At 35.7% G+C, this 18,264-nt stretch overlaps 1 protein-coding gene across 1 annotated transcript in view; it reads right to left on the bottom strand.

Annotated features, from left to right (window-relative positions):
• The window catches only part of MAN2A1 (mannosidase alpha class 2A member 1), a 109,270-nt gene that overhangs the window by 31,232 nt on the left and 59,774 nt on the right, over positions 1-18,264 (bottom strand). The window contains exons 13-15 of the mRNA XM_072360356.1: positions 8,599-8,764; positions 7,324-7,560; positions 7,042-7,164 (exon numbers count right to left, since the gene is read on the bottom strand). Of these exons, the coding sequence (XP_072216457.1) occupies positions 7,042-7,164; positions 7,324-7,560; positions 8,599-8,764 (526 nt within the window). The remainder of the gene's footprint in view (positions 1-7,041; positions 7,165-7,323; positions 7,561-8,598; positions 8,765-18,264) is intronic.

Below are 18,264 nucleotides of genomic sequence, written 5' to 3'. Positions count from 1 at the left end.
ACATCTATCTTCTCCAGGTTAAAAAAATGTAAAAGCAGGTAAAAACAAACAAACAAAATGTAAAAGATAAAACAAACTGAGAATTAAGCAAAATATAAGAAAAAAGAAAAATCAATATTTGCAGAAGTATCAGACAAAATCAGCATTTTATTTTTAAGAAAAAAAAAGGAATATATACATGAAAAGTATACTAATGAATGTGAACAGAAAGCTGTTAATGCGTGACTGTTTTCCTTCTGAATGCACACCAATGTTGGAAGACAGACAGGGCAATAACTCCAAAGATCAAATGTATCTTGAGGAAGACAAAAAAATCACAACTACATACATATGTACATAATATGTCAGAGAAGAATAATTACAGGTAGATATAGTCCAATGTGCTCCTTTGTATACTGACAGAGAAGATTTCAAGAAGTACTGCATACAAAAGAATGTGAAAGACTTTCAAAGACCTTCCAGTCATACATTTATTGTTAAAGCTTAAGGAAAACAAAAACAAAACAAGACAAACAAACTAACAAAAAAAAACCCCTACTGCCAGAGTTCCAAGAGGCAACTCTGCAGCTATCAACCATAGTAATATTTCATACAACAGTCTTGTAGAGGACTCACAGTTTCTTAGACACTGGTAATATATTTCACACAGTGTTTTTTCCCCTGTGTTCAACTAACACCAACATTTTATACCGTTAAATAGTACAGAAGCCCTTATGTGGAAACAGGCTATTCAACAGTTCATCTGAGAAAATGATAGGCTGATTCCCAAGTGTCTTAGTCTGTCATTACAATGGATGTCACGCAAAATACATTTGCTAGGTCAGAAAAACAGGAGTAAAGTATTAAAAGAGTAAGAAAGCCAGGTGAAATTAGTATAGTATGATAACAAATGCCTGAAGATCAGGCCTCGGGTTAGACTATGAGATAGCTTTTGGATTCTCTTGTTACAATGAAAAACTGACAATATCAGTCACTGGAAACTGAATCTCTATTCCCCTTGCAGAACAGGTTGATATCCATGTTTACCTCTCACACAAGAAAAAAGACAAACTCATTTAATCTGTGACTACTTCCTCCTACAATATGTGTTTAGATTAAAACATTATAGAGAAAGTGCATTACTGACAGGAAGATGGAATAACAAACTTTTCCAAGTTCTCCATGGTGATTAGGGCAAGAAAACCTTCAGTTTGGCAAAAGACAAGAGAACTATCAGAAAATGAGTATGAAAAACCTGAGGTTTTCAAGTCAAGCAAATAAGGTAAAATTACTGCAAATGACAACTAATTACACGAGCAGCATACATCCTATAAGCAAAGTAATACTTATGGCCTTATTTCTGTGTTTGAAGGAATATTTCTCAGTCTCAGCCTGTCCACTCCAGCCCTGCAATTTATCTAAAAACAAAACAGTAAAATGGAGAGATGCTATCTGTAGTAAGTCTGTGAACTTACTAGATTTTTTTTTTTTAATAAAAAACATTTTTTAAATAATAATAAAAAAAATGGAGGATTGTTATACCAACTAACCTGCTAGCACAAAACACGATGGCAATACTGACAACTACCATCAAAATACACTATTCCAATACCAGCAGAAAAGCTTAAAGAAGATGCACTTCACAGTTCTCAGGTTATGAGACAACACAACAAAAACCTATGTTCATATGCCAGTCTCCTAGCTGTACGCACATCCAGATCAGCTCTCCCAACCAATGGGATCACTGCAAGAAAAACACGGAGGCTGTTAAGTGTGTCTAGGGAAGGGCTGGGTCTGGAACACAAGTCTTACCGGGAACAGCTGTGAGGTAACTGGGATTGTTTAGTTTGCAGTCTGGGGGGACCTTATCAATCTCTACAACTACCTATATGGAGGTTTTGTTTAAGAGGGTTTCAGACTTTTTTCCCAGGTAACCTGTGGAAATACAAACCAGAAGGATGCTTGCTGCTTTCTGATTGTTGGGGAAATAGGAAAATTGAACAAACACAGTACTGAAGAAACAAGGAGTACTCCCAATTCATACTTATAGCTTTAAAAAGCACTAATCCTAGGAATAATAGAATCACTCAGGTTTGAAAAGACCTTAAAGATCATCAAGTCCAACTGCAGCCTAACCATAGTACCCCAACTCTAACAATCCTCTGCTAAATCATATCTCTGAGCAGAGAAGAGAAGAAAATCTTAAGAGTCATCTGGAGGTGCACCATGTTCAGAACCTGTAAAGACCGTGACCAGATATGCCTTACTGAAAATACTTCAACGAATCAAGCTTTTAAGCAGGGGAACTTTATGCACTGAATTAACAATTAGTCTAGTAGCACTGTAAATTTCCCTAGTGAGATGCACAAAGGCCTGTGAAACAGGTCGTGACTTTGAAAAACAAAGATATATTTGATCTGAAGATTTGAAATGCAAAAATAAGTCTCTTGCTGTTCAAACACTTTCTAAATGACGGGAACAAACAACTTCAGAACCATTTTCAAAATTCATGTACAGTTTCAATACTTCATTTCTTAAAACAGCTCAAAAGAATAGTTGCCACTATTCTTTTGCCCATTTCCCTCAGCCTCCCTCGTATCAACTTCACTGTACAGGCTCAGAAGCCTTCTGCGACAGGTTTTGCTTAGCCTGGTAGTCACCTATTTTCTGAAATGGGATAACACAATCAACCACTAACCATCTACTACTGCTACTACTTAACTACTAACATTAATGGTAGTCTAAAAATTTTTGGCACAATACTGATAGAGCACGTGACTTCTGCATCAAAAATGTCCAGAGGAAAGCTTCCCAGCATGGACTCAATTGCCCCCATCAAGGATAATGGCATCTCAGTAGCTTATTATAATTCATACTGCAGTACATGAGATTACACAAGTGTTTCAGGAAACAAAGAAAATGCTATGACTTCTCAAGAACTGTTTTAAGAATTACATGGTATAAGGGAGACAGCAGGAATTTTAGTATTTCAAGAACAAAAAGCACCGTGTAGGGCAGATCTCTAAGTAATATTTGTAATGCTTAACCAAAATGCATATCACCACCAAGGAGAGAAAAGACACTTCAAAGGGAGCTGATACTGGAGTACTGTAAGCATTCTCTAGTTAACTGTTCTTATATACTTTCCATTTCCTGTTATCAGGCATGCAAAAACAAGGAAAACATTCAAAGACAAGATCTTATGCTTGAGGAATAGGCCTCAACCTGTTTGAGAGGGAAGATCTGAAGAAGGATACAGGCGATATTCTAAATGGACAGTCTCTCCATTTGTGCAGAAGTACATCCCAATCTGGCTAATAAAACACAGAAATATACTGTTATCTTTTATTTGGGCTTCAAGGCTAAGCAGTTAGATAATGTAGATCCATCTTATCTGACAAGTAAATGCAATAGGTAGACCCAATTGACATAAAAAGGGATTTTTCATTAAAAAAAGTGCTTTGTTTTTTTTTTTTTAAACTTGTAGCTGCATTTGCTGCTGTAAGAGCTAGTGACTATAATCAGGAAATCAAGTCCAACCACAGAGTCCAAGCATGAAAGGGGACAGGACATGGTGAAAAATTCCATCGCTAGGTATCCTGCTGGATAAAAACACCTCCTGTTACAAATTCTGAGAGTACGTAAGTACATACAGTACATATGTATGTACATAGGCACAGCTGCCTAAGAGAGAATTTCCCAGTTTGGGAGTATCTAAAAAGTCTATTTTATTGAAAAATTATTCTGTAAAGCAAGAAAAAGAACTGCTCACATCGATCCCACAAACAGTTAGCTCTGACTCTAGGAAAAAACACTTTGTTCTCTTCCTTACTGATATTGACCACAGCTTGTGAGTAGGTAATCATAAATTGATTTGTCTTAAATACATAAAACAAAATACAGTGAACAAGTTTAGCCTGTTTATAAAACAGTGATGTTTCACCCCAGATCAAACAGATTTACAGAGTTTATCATCTTCCACAAAAATCAAAAAAGAAAAACAATGTTTACAATTCATAAACAGGATGTACTACCGTGTGTTTGTTATGATGTGTGACAAAAAGGTCCTCTCCTCCAAAACTCGATATTGTCTGTCAGCAAAAACGTCAGCAGCACTGACATTTAAAAAATATAAGATACTGCCTTTCTTTTTTGCTTTATCTTTTGCTTCTGCTCTACTTTGCAGAAAATACATACATACGAGATGAGCACTGCCTTATCTTTATAGCTGCAAGATAAAGAATTGGTTGGAAGGTTGCAGCCAGAGGGCTGTAGTCAATGGTTTCATGTCCTGGTAGAGGCAGGTAATGAGGAGTATCTCTCAGAGGCAGAGGCCCATCTTGGGACAAGTACTCTTTAACATCCTTATCAGTGACACAGACGACAGGATTGACTGCACTCTCATCAAGCTTGCTGATGACATTTTACTACACCACTTGGTCACCCACAGATGTGAGAGTCCAGATGGGATCCACATAAAGATACAAAAAGAGCTGGTGCAAGTACCTGCCGAGCCACTTTCAATAACATGCCAGCAGTCTCAGCTAAGTGGGGAGGTCCAAGATGACTACAAGTGACGCCAAAGTGACACACATCTACAGGAAGGACAGGAAGGAGAAACAGGGAATTAAATGGCCTGCCACTGTGATCTACATAACAGGTAAGGTCATGGAAGCAGACCTCCTTGAGTGCTATCACATCGCACATGCAGGACAACCATAAACCAGCATGGGTTTATGAAAGGCAGGTCCTGTCTGACTGATCTCTTTCTATGAGAAGACGAACAGCTTAGTGAATTTGGGGAAAGCTCTGGGTGTAGCTTACTTGGACTTGAGAAAACGCTCGATACATAGTTTTCTCCTGGAGAAACTGGATGCAGATGCTCTGTCTGCTGGGTAAAAAAAGACTGGATGGCCAAGCCCAAAGGGTTGTTGTGAATGGAGTTAAATCCATTGGCAGCTGGTCACAAGTGGCACTCCTAAGGACTCAGTATTGACACTGGTTTTGTTTAATACCTTTATCAATGATCCTGTCATTGCTGGGGATTGCCGTGAATCCTCATTGAATTTGCCAATGACACCAAGTTGGGTGGGAATGTTCACTTGCTTGAGGGTAGAAAGGCTCTACAGAGGGATCTAGATAGGTTAAGGTTAATGGACTGCATCCAACTGTATGGCATTCTACAAGGCTAAACACTGTGTGCTGCCTCTGGCTGTCAAACTTATCCCAGACCATAAGGAATAGGACAGAAACAGTGCTTAGGCAATGGAAGAGGCTGTCAATGGAAGCAGTGGATTCACCATTCTTGGAGGTATTTAAGAGACATATGGTTGCAGAACTTAGGGACATCCTTTAGCAGTGGATTTGTAATGTTATGTGGATAACTGGGTTTGATGATCTCATGGGCCTTTTTCAACATCAATGATTTTATGACACACTTTTTGCAATTTTTTTTTTAAACGTGGAAAAAAAGTAGGAAACTATCAGATACTCACGATGAAGAAAACAGCTAATATATTATCCTACTCTCTCTTCTCACAAGGACTTAGAAAGTGCTATATAATCCACCTCACACTGGGAATGCTAAACAGATGGCATTTCTTTTAAGAAAGGAAGCATTAGTTGAAGATGCTTTAGAAACTATGATAAAATTGCATTCTTATTCCCAGTGGGCTAATTATTGTTATTAAAATTCTAACCAAATGATTCTGCTCCAATAAGGATGAAGTAGAATATTTTTTAAGTATCACGACTTCATTTTTATTTTACAAAAATCTGAGATCTTTATCTTATGTAAAAATGTAGTTCTATTCCATTGATCATAAAAATCCAGTGTGTATGTTATTTTCTAGCTGTACATCCACTCACACAATACATTCAATTACTCATGACAGTTTTTAAGCAAAAGACAAAGTAGCATTTAAAATAAAACAGTCAAGAGATTGAAAATATAGCTGATGAAAGGTTAAAAAAAACCAAACAAACAACAAATTGTGCTTTTACATATTGTTTGGGTATTTATCAACCAAAATCTCTGACATTTGGCATTTACGATTGAGCCCTGTTGAACATAACTGAGACAAACATTTATGTAAATCAAAACTGCCAACTGGCAAATCTTAAACAGAATGTCTCTAGGAGAGACTAAGGGACTAAGGGAAAAGGAAATGATTCTGTCCAGTTCCAGACCGAAACATGCATAATACAAGAGAATGCTTACCGCTGCATATTTCCTATAGGGCTAACTCAAATCTAAGTTTATTTTATAAACTCAACTTTATCCTCCCCAGAAGATGTGCTAAAGACGTATGTTGCAAACTACCAAGCTTCTTAAAACAATTCATCATTTTTATCATTTTCTAAAATATCACGGTCCCCGTTCCAATAGTGCTACAGTGGATTTCTTTTGGTTATACAAAGCTAGCTTAAAAACACTCTGTCATTTCTGAATTTCCAACTAGAAAAAAAATGTAGGAGTATTTTGCTGCCTTCCATTAATTATGAAGTTAAGACAGTGACGGGCAACTAGGCACCTTAACTGGAACAGATGCTTGGTTTGCTATTCTCTGTGTATATTCATCAGCAGGGACTCTGCATCTTAACTACTGTATTAACCTACATGTACAAATCTCAGTTAAAAAGTACTACACTCTGAACTGGAATCTCCTCAGTCACCACTAAGAATTTGGGAGAACTGGAGAAGCGCAGATATTGATCAATCGTTATCTCCTATACATTTCAACATAAAAAGTGAAAGTGATCTTACACAGTAAACAATCACCTCCCGCTGAACTTCTTGTAAAGTCTAGGATCTTAAATTCCTTCGTGAATCATATATTTCCCATATTTTTTCACTTTGAAATAATGCTTTTCTTTCCTTTTGTTTTTAAATCCAAATCCAAGACTAAGAAGAAGGAAGTTACACCAATCATTTCAATAACTGAGGTGATTATATACAGTCACAAAGACATATCTCAGAGTTAGCAAAAACTGTTTATCTAAGTTGTATTTGCAGAAGGCTTCAAATGACTACAAGATTAGAATCTCTGTGCAAATTTTTACCTTGGCATCTCCGTCTGGTAAGAAGAGATAAGCTCCACTCTTATCACGATTACTGGTAGTTCCATACCAAGCAAATTCCACCTTCACTTGATGGTTTTTACCATCCTCTTTTGTATTTATTTTCTAAGAACAGAGAATCGTGATTGAAATAGGCAGAGTTAAGTTTCCACAAAAAAGAATAAAACTTATTATAAAAATATAAAGAAATATATATATAAAATATATAAAGAAATATATAAAGAAAATTATTATAAAGATAACATACAGTGTTATGCAACATACCTCCAGTAATCCAGATGTTCCAGAAAACCACAGTTTCATGTAAGAATTTTCTAAAATTATATTATCCACAGAATTTTGCATCTCTTTTATCTTAAAATATCTGTCTGGCTTCTCCTGAACAATATCTCTTCCACTCATATATATATTATAGTCTGCTAAAATTGCTTCTGAACTTGGAACTTCCAAAAGCTGGTAAACTCCAAGCCCCAAAGGTGGTAGATGTGCCAAGAAAGAGACCTGTTGGGAACAAAGAAGAAGCCATTTCTTGAAACATGAAAATATTAACTTTCTTATAGTGAAGATAAGCTCAAAGTGACTCCTGCTACAACAAGTAAATGAATATGAAATTATAACTAGTATTCAAAAATTAAAAACTCAAATACATAAAGAAGTAACAAATAAAAGTCTCTATCACTGACTTACTTGATATCAAGATCACTTACATAATGCAATGATTATGTGATGTGTAGTTCTGAGTAAATATGCTTTCATCACAGATACGTTGCATATCAACTGAATATGAATCCTACATGCAACCAAAAATGCAGGTAAAAGTTCACAAATTTGAACAGGAAATTAAAGCAACTGCATTATATTTTGTTTCTATTCGTTTAGGAATAGGAAGTCACCTGCACAGAAGGGTAATAATAAAAGCTAACCCTCTCAAAACAATTTGTTTAGAGTTTGAGTTACAGATATATAATTTTATTCTTCTTTTCTTTAGCTTGTCTAATTACCACACAGCGTTAGTTACCAACAATTAATCTTGTCACAGAACAACTGAGAAAAAAATAACTGAATTATCTTTGTTGTGTTTCCACAGTGACAATAACAAGAGGTTTCAGAAAGCCATAACGAATTTTATAAGCATGGTATGCAGGCTTTTCTTCATTGCTGGCAAAAATGCACAGGTAATGCTGGTGACTATGCTGAAAAATCATGTTTTGTAGCTGAGAATTTCCTCTATCAAACAGTGTTATGGTGCTCTTTGCATATGTTGCAGATTCCATGGAAATAAATAGGAGGCATTACTTTCAACGTAGAAGCTCAATAATTTATCAGCTTAAGAAAGACTTTCAATTTATGTTAAGTATGTCTTTTTTTCCTTGGTGACAGAATTAATGTCATTACCTACAGAAGACAGAAATGACAATGTTTGAAGTTTACATTATTACATTAATTTACATCAGTGTTTCATTTTATTTGAATGTGGATCTACAATATCTGTTGGATAATTTTTTTTTATTTTTTTTCCCCCCACTTAAAGCAGCATACCTGATAGGCTTCTTGTGATACTGTAGTTGCTCCATCCCAAACAGCACTAATCTGGACAGTAACGGGTTTTCCCAAAGGAGATAATAATTTAACTCTGGGTGAATTCACGATGACTGAGACCACTGAAAACCTCTCCTGTTCAGTAGGATTATAAATCAAAAGATACCTGCAAAAATATATTTTTCAATTTATCTTTTGGAAAAGAAGCTTCCTGCATCAGGTTTAATACTACTACACATAAATTTTACATACAGAGGTTCAAAACAATGTTAGAACAACAGGTACATATCACAACAAATAAATATGCAAAACAACCAAGAAACAATGGATATCTAACATCAATTCTTGAAAAGTTCCTTTCCTTAATGCTCTTATTTTCCAGATACTAAAACAATTTTGAAAACACTGTACAATCAAAATAGATGACTTTCATATCTTAACTACTAGCTTCTTTCTATAAGTAGTTAGAAGTATTAAAACATAAGTTATTTCAAGTGGATTTTTCAGGCTGAGCTTTTACAATCTTAACTACCCTTAAACATATCTGACTCATATTCTTCAAGGAAGCTAGTTCATCTCTGGTATAAGGGCAAATTCATAGTTATTTAAATTATGAATTCTCTACACAGTTCTCTACGAAAACTGAGTACGTATACACTGAATTAGTTCCAAACTCCAAGCCCGCCTGTGGCAGTCTTGGAACTAGATGATCTTTAAGGTCCCTTTCAAACTAAGCCACCGCAGAATTCTAGGAAGTCCTAGTAGGTTATTCTCCTAGTACAGTAGAAATAATCTGTATGTAATAATAGGCCTGCTCTTGCATTTTGGCACACAATTAACATCATTAACCAAAATAATTTAACTTGAAACTGAAAACAACAATTGTAAAGTGTTGTTTACTTTTTTCTTACCATTTTACATATATTTAGATACTGAAAGGTAATGATGGTAACAGAACATTTGTGCCTCACACATTTGTAGGACTAACACGGCATTTCTTATCTTCTCATTGCCAACCTCCAAGAGCACACAATTTACTTTGCCCTGATGTTTCTCTGTACATTTCTGTTCACTGTCTTTGACAATACAAAAACATGCTTGCCAAACTTTGTAATTACTTCTTCAATTCGATGTTTACACCGTAAAAGAAAGTTAACTTTTCATGAAATCTTATCTTTCATTGGATTCCACAATACTTCCCTCATAATTATGAAATCCTCCCTTCAGAATTTCTCAAGTAGAACGTCCCCATTCTCTCTGCCATTTTATATACAAATTTCTCAGGATTGTGTGAGTGGTTTTCTTTCTTTTCTCATATCTTTTCTTCTACCATTCTCTTTCATACCTTAACTTCCAGTTCAACTATCATCTTCAAACTAACATCCAAAGAACAAGTTACTTACACAATAGCTAAACCCCTCAAACCACTTTCTTTCCCATCTAAATCAGCTGAGGGGCCCTCTACACAAGCACCACAGGAATGTGAGGTCAGCTAGCAAGTTTGATATTATTTCAGCAAAGCTGGGCAGGCAGTAGACAGAGAAATACTGAGATTATACATCAGACATAGTGAAACAGCAAGATTTCCAGACTGAGAGACAGCAGCAAACTGCTAAGAGCTGATGACGAAGCACAAATTTTAACTCCCCATTTTGAGAGAAACTACTTATACAGTCTTCACCAAAATTTAATCCATCATTAAACTACAGATCTAATGCAGATGCACAAGGAACTTCCTTCCTCCTTTATACTGCTAAATCTCATCTATTCTCCTTCCACGCTGTACTTTCATTTTCATGTATTACAATATTACTCTAATCTCAACAAATGCAGTTTTACTTCACTGATACTAAGAATCCTTATGAACGCTGACCAGGCTACCAATTCCCACTTTGCACTGTCTCTTTTCATTTGCATCAAACTCTCTCTCTTCTTTTCAATCTCACTGTTCAACAGTACCACTCTGTTACCTCATAATCAGAAGGAAAGCTCAACCTCAACTTCTCAGTTGTTGTATGAACAAAAATCAGAGGCTATAATAGATTTTTTTGGGGTATTAAGATGCTTCAAATAACTGGCATAAATAGACTGAGCTTCCAACAAAAGAAGTAAAAAAGAAAAAAAAAGTATCTGTTTAACTCCTAACTTGAAGCTTCCCGTACTGAATTACTGTTAAACTATGACTGCTGTCGATATAAGCTACTTTCCTTGTATCTAGTCATGGTAAACTAACACAAAAAGCACACCGGGACACTTCTTTGACCTGATTTCATGATGAGGACTCCTAGCAAATGAGACAATAGTTTAATATTATTCCAGGTGAGCTTTTGAAGACCTTAACAACTTCTGCATGATTTTGACACCCTTCTCTAGAACTGGGTAGGTTACTGATACACTCTTACTTCACTGAAGATTTTAAACTTTAATGTAACTTTTTTAATAATGGTTGTGAAACTAAAAGCATTCTAAAACAACCTATTCTCAAACTTAATGTCCTAGAAAAGACCACCAAAGAAGATTAAAAAAAAAGCCACGCCCTAAACAGATCAGTGAAACATTTCTTTTTCAAGTACTTTTTGTATACTGTGATAAAAAAGCATAAAAATTGTCAGGAACAATACAAATCAAAGAGATAACGCAGCACGAAAGCTCCGAGTATACCATCATTCTCATCTACCGTTCTACATTATAGAAATATTCTTTCTATACATGGGACATCCCTTAAGTAAAAGTCTAACTTGGACTTGAAATTCCTTTTCAGTAATACTATATGACTGCATTAAAAGCAAATTATCCACTACGTGAATAGGATTTTCATATGAGAAAATTCCCAGCAATTTCCCATATCTTAACAACTCGCATATAATCACCATATTTAATCTGACTACATATATTGTTAGATAGTTGGATAAAAAACCCCTTGGGTAAAGATCCTTATGTTTTATATCCTCCTGAATCATGTATTTTAAGTGTATTATGTACTTGTAAAGTGATGCAGCCATAAAAGGTAGTGGTAGGACAGACTTTCAGCAGTAGTGATAAAGGAACTCTGTCTAGATGACAGCATTTTTCTCTCCAACAAGACTGAAGTATTTACACTCAGTAAGATAATAAATACTGTGCATATGTAAAAGCACTGACTAATATAATTTGTGATATTTCTGAAGTACCATTCAAGGTTTGTTGTTAAATAACAATCCTCTGCAACTACTTTCAATTCTATATGAAACAAAAGAGCCACATGTTTCAGTTAAGCACTGTCAATACAGAGAATGTCACCCACAAATGCAGCATACAAGTGCTTAATATGTTAAGGTTACAATACTTAGAGAAACAATACGACAGTATGTAAAGGTTTACTACTCCAGATTTCAAGGCAAGAATGAAAAGTTCTAAAGCGGCAAACTATTATTCAGGGTAATGCTCTTTGAAAATAGCACCAAAAAAACTAACAAAGCTCATATCTTTTGTCAAAGATTTTCTGGCTTCACCAAGATCAGACCAACCTGATGGCCTTTTATGACAGAATGACAGTACTAGTGAACAGGGGAAGGGTGACTGATGTCATCTACCTGGACTTCTGCAAAGCCTTTGATGTGGTCCCTCACCACATCCTTCTCTCTAAATTAGAGGTATGGATTTGAAGGATGGACTGTTCAGTGGATTAGGAGTTGGCTGGCTGGACACAGCCTCAGCAAGTCTGACACCAAGCTGAGGGGTACAATCGATACACTGGAGGGAAGTGAAGCCATCCAAAGGGACCTGGACTGGCTGGAGAAGTAAGCCCACGAAAACCTAATGAGGTTCAACAAGGCCAAGTGCAAGGTGCTATACTTGGGCCAGTGTAATCCCAGGTGATTATACAGACTGAGGAAAGATCTCCTTGAGAGCAGCCCTGTGGAGAAGGACTTGGGGGTCCTGGTGGATGAGAAGCTGGACATGAGCCAGCAGTGTGTGCTTGCAGCCCAGAAGGCCAACTGTGATCTGGGCTATATTACGAGAGGAGTATCCAGCAGGGAGAGGGAGGTGACTGTCCCCCTCTAGCCAGCTCTTGTGAGGCCCCATCTGGAGCACTGTGTCCAGGCCTGGGGTCTCCAGCACAAGACAAATTGAGAGCTCTTGTAACAGGTCCAGAGGAGGGCAACTAAGATGATCAGAGGGCTGGAGCACCTCTCCTTTAAGGAAAGGTTGAGGGAACTGGGCTTGTTTAACTTGTAAAAGAGAAGGCTCTCAGGAGACATCATGGTGGCCTTCCAATACTTGAAAGAAGCATATGAACAGGACGGGGGACGGCTGTTTAAAAGGTGGGATAGTGATAGGACAAGGAGGAATGGTTTCAAACTGAGACAGGAGCTTTACGTTAGATACTGGGAGGAAGTTTCTCCACACAGAGGTTGGTGACACACTGGAACAGGTTGCCCAAGGAGGTTGTAGATGCCCCATCCCTGGAGGCATTCAAGGCCAAGCTGGATATGGCTCTGGGCAGCCTGGTCTAGTGTTTGGTGACCCTGCACATAGCAGGGGGGTCGAAATTGGGTGATTATTATGGTCCTTTTCAACCCTAAACATTCTATAATTCTATGTTTTTTTCAATGCCTACTGAAAAAATTCAGGAGAAAAATTTCGTCAAGAAGCACAAGAATGGCTAAAGAGATAATCATTATTTCCTTCACTTATTCCAGAAGTAAATGGATTCTGAAGCTATTTTAAGATAAACTACACTGAAGTAAAAATAAATCATGTAACTTTTTACAGATATAACCATGGCCAATTGTTTCACACAGAGAACATATACTCCATCTGTGCACCAGCAGGAGGAGTAAACTTCTCTCAATTTACTCATTCTCAAAAATGAGAAACAGCTGCAGACCTGAGCTCTTACTCCTTAATGGAATAAATATCTGATATACAAATATTTGCAATTTCCAAAAAGCAAATTCTGCCATCAGACATTTTTTGAAAGATATCCATGAATCTTCTGATCCTATATTTAACTGGGTCTCCAAAATCCAAAGTGAATATCTAAATCATATGCATGATGATTTTTTCCTAGATAACATAGCATACAGCATTAATGAACTCGTGTCCTAAACATGTACATTCAAGCTTCAAAGAAAATTTTGAATAGTTTATTTTATACTAAAAAATAAATTTTCTATGAAATATTTTCACAGCCATAGCCAACTCCAATTCTTTCTTCACATACTAAAATAAATTATCAATACACATAAAGGAGTTTAGCTACATCCACAGTTAAAATATTGAAAATGTAGATTTAGATTTCTTAACAACTTTAATCATAGTCTTCAAGAAGTTCAGTACAGCACCTTTTTTTTTTTTAACCAAAAAGTTACTGTTTTTATAAGCCATTGGTATTTTGTTTCACTAATGTGAATAAATATGTCCATATACATATGTATACATACATGTATATATATATCAACACCTGCATACTTTCACTGGTAAAACTTTCAACAGTTACCATTCATTTAATGCTGTCTTCATAAGTGATGCCTTCAACTGCTGTGAGAAACCAGAATTAATATTAAAAACTCAAATTGTAGTGACAAAGCACTGTTTCAACCACCACCTCTTCAAGAGGCTACAATGTACAATAGCTTAGTCTACCAGCCTGCATTACTCAGTTACTCAAGTTTATTTTGAAAATCTACAATTACGGAAGGTTCTTGAGTTAATACTATGACCAATTTAACTGAAGCGTCTGATAGATCTTCATATGTGGATTAGAGTATTTCTCATAATATAACATCAGATTTATTTCACTTAGTACATATGCTCAACTTCAAGCAAAATTGTATGTACAGAACATCAGTGTCTTTCCATTCCATTAAGTGAAGGAAAAAAAACAACAAACCAGAGAACTCCTAATGTTACATCCAAAACTGAGAAAAGATACAACCCAAGAAGGAAAACAGACTATATAGCTAGTCTTGCAGTGAAAAATGAGTAAGAACAAACAGAAACATGTAGGTTATGTTAAGCTCAAAAGTCAAAGCTGGAGGGTGCATGGTGAAAATTATGAAGCCACATTAAAATGCTTAAAGTCCTAAAAATGGACTGAATCAGTTCCACAAATGTTTAAGTTAAAATAAATAAATAAATAAAAAAAAAAAAATCAAAAAACTCAATAGAAGGAGTGGTGGTTAGAGACCAGAATTCAACTACAAAGGTATTCAGAGATCTTAGGTGCTGAGTGGTACTTTATGTGCTGACTTTTCAAAATTTGAAATGATGCTGAAATGCACTGAACAAAGTCAACTCCGTGGAATGATAATACAATAAAAACTGTACAGACAGCAAATGGTAGGCCAGAAGACAAATAGAACTGGTCTATATTGGAAAATATGTAAGAAAGGATTAGTTTGAGGTGAGTTAATCAAGTAACATTGTCTACAGTGAATGCTGGTTAAGGCATATGGGAGAAATGAACTGGGAATTAGTATTAGTACTGTTAGTATTTTGTAACACAATTAGTATTTTGCAATGCACCATCTCCCATGTTAGCTCCCAAAACCACCATTAAATAATTCTGAACTGTGTGACTTTGTTGAAAGCTAAAAAATTAAGAAAATAAATATATATATATATATTTAAGTAATAAAAAAGCAGGAGAAAAAAATTACAGTCCCCTTCTCTGGTGACAGTGGTTAAAGTTCATCTACTTAAGTCTGTGCATTGCAAAACCACGTAATTTCTCCTTTAAAAACGCTCTTGTGATTCTTGCAGAGAAGCCCAAGAAAACATGTAATAGACATTTATTTTCCTCTGATTTTTAACATACGATGAAACTAAAGAGCCTGAAACCCAAAAAGGATTCTTATCCAGTTTAAGAAAGTTTTAAATTCTAATCTTATACAGATTATTCCCAGTATGACTTCAAATTTCACATTCTATTAAAATTCTATTTTATTAGCGTGCGATAGATACAAACAGAAAGCATTACGTGATTATATTTATTTTAAGAATTCATTTGTTGCTTAGTTTTGGCCTCACTCTTCACGAAAAGAAAAAAAAAAAACAACCCAAACACCTCCACCTTCTTCTGCTAGATAACGAAGGATATAACTCAAATACATACAACTATGAGTCGTCTGATAAGCTAAGCAAACAGTCTTACCATACACTACCAGAGGAAAGACATGTTCCTCTCTGATTCTGATAGCTTATCAAGGGACTTTTCATTACTGTAGCTGGTGAAGGATCTAGTGAACAGCACTTATGAGTACAGCTGAGGGGATGTGGGTTATTAGCAAGGTCTGTCTCTTCTCCCAAGCAACAAACAATAGGACTCAACAAGGAATGGCTTCAAGATGTGCCAGGAGAGGCTTAGCTTGGATCAAAGAAAAATAAAAAACAACTTCACTGAAATGGTTGTGAAGCTTTGGGACAGGCTGCTCAGGGTAAAGCTGAGAAGAGCAGTTGAGAATCTGTGATTCTGTGATCCCAGAAGGCATTTCAAAGACATACATAGGAACATGGTTTAGTGGCAGACTTGGCAGTGGTAGACTTGATGATTTTAGAGGACTTACTTAACCTAAGTGAATCTATGACCTCATAATGACTAAAGATATCTACTGGCTTTCTTAACAAGATACGCCTAATAATGCTGATATGCTCTGCACCACATCCATCTGTGCTTCTTACAAATTTTAGACTGTCAATACTGTTACAAATGTAACAAAAACAAACTGTTAGCTATAATTTTCATAATCAATGAAACTCTTAAGTCTTAGATATCTACAATAAAATAATACAAACAGATAAAGATTTTTCTCTTCCTAAAATGAAACCTGCTTTATGATTATGATTAGATCTTGCAGAACTAGTAGGAACTTGAAATTTCAGATAAAGAATATGAATTATTCTCAAAAGGCATAAAAACAAGTGAAACTGGAAACAACAATTCATTTGTCAATTTTTCATTACAGAATGAAACTGGTGACACAAAGAGATGCTATCCATAAATTAAGTAATATCCCAACAATACAGTGGTGAATGAGCTAATGCAAAGTTGTTAAAATCACATATTCTCCGTAGAAGCCTTAAAGACTGGCAGATCTGGTTTATATACAAATAATTAAAAACAACGATTCTGTGCTTAATAAAAGATTCCATGATTCTTATCCTGACATTTCAGAATTCTGAATTACTCCATTAACGCCTTCTTAATAACAAATCAGAAGTCGTTTCTGCAGTCATTAACAAAGGTAAGAGAACTCATACCTATCAATTCACCCTGCCACTACACAAATATATGTTTATTATTTCTACAGCTCATGCAAAAGGCAAAAATTAAGTAGGCTACAAGTATTTAATCCTCCTACTCTTACAGAAAACACAACCTTAGTGTGGCTTTCTGGAAAAGAAACTATTGGACACCCTCAAGTAAACAGCACTCACAATAAACACAGACCACAGCACAGTAAGAACTATAAATTTTGAGAACACATACACACACACAAAAAACCAACACCAACCTAAGACACGACTTGCAAAATTCTAAGTACCTACTACGTACGCCAGATACATGTATTTTCTGTGACTTGGATGGATTCTAGTGGCACACATTACCTAATTTGGAGCACAACACTACTCTCCAATTAAGGATAAAAGGATCAAGTCCAAAGGCACTATTTTAAACTTTTCTTTTACCACAAAGTTGTGAGGTCTGAAGTCCAAGATGGGCTTGAAGCCCCCTGACTTTTTCAGGATCAGGAAGTGCCTTCACTAAAATCCTTTCCTTGTTCTTCTTGTAGTGTAGGCTTTATAAATCTGCATTTAAAAGGGAAAAAAAATCTGATTCAGAAGAACAGAAAGACTTAATTATGCCATATCACTTCAGACTGTGCCTCCACAGACTTGAACTAAGTATAATATTGCCTCAAAGTAACCCCAATAAAAAGGCTGAATGGGCCAGAGCCTGGGGGAAGAAAAAAAGAAAGAATACACAAGTATTGGAACAATCTGAAGAAGAGTGGCTTCTGCTTTCAAAACCCCTACAACAAGTATGTGTACATAATCCAAATTTTTCATGTTAGTGCTCACTTCTTTACTACCATATTCCTTCATAGTGATCATAACTAGTGCTTATTTGGTCCTTTGGTTTTGTTTTTATTTTAATAATAAAAAAAAAAAAACACACCAGTTTTTTTGTTGTTGTTGCATTGTTTTTTAGCCTATTCTTAATGCCTTTCATATTATGCTTTCCTTACAGTGTTTTCAATGGAATCCAGAGAACTATTTAACATCTAATTTCAGAATTTTTTTTTGCAATATATGATGTTAATTTTTAGAGCAACTTAAGCATTGAATACAATTATCTGATAAAGATAACTTCACACTACCACAACAATCCAAACAAAAATTGATGAAATGCTGCTCATCGTGCTGAAAATACTAGAACTTGGGCAGTTTTGAGAAACTACAAAGATAAAATACTACAAAGTATATCATCCAGTTTTCCGACGCAACTCTGCAAACGCAATTTCAAGAGACAGTAAACAAAATTACTCGCTGGTGTATAAACAGTATGAAACTGAAATCAACAACAAAAAAAACTTGATGATTAAACGTTTGAAATGTAATTTGTAGAGCATGAACTCAGAGATATGGCAGTCACATCTGAGTTTTGAAAAACAAAGATCA

Source organism: Excalfactoria chinensis, chromosome Z (genome assembly GCF_039878825.1).
Source record: "Excalfactoria chinensis isolate bCotChi1 chromosome Z, bCotChi1.hap2, whole genome shotgun sequence".
Classification (NCBI taxonomy): domain Eukaryota; kingdom Metazoa; phylum Chordata; class Aves; order Galliformes; family Phasianidae; genus Excalfactoria; species Excalfactoria chinensis.
This window is presented reverse-complemented; position numbering and strand designations above follow the sequence as displayed.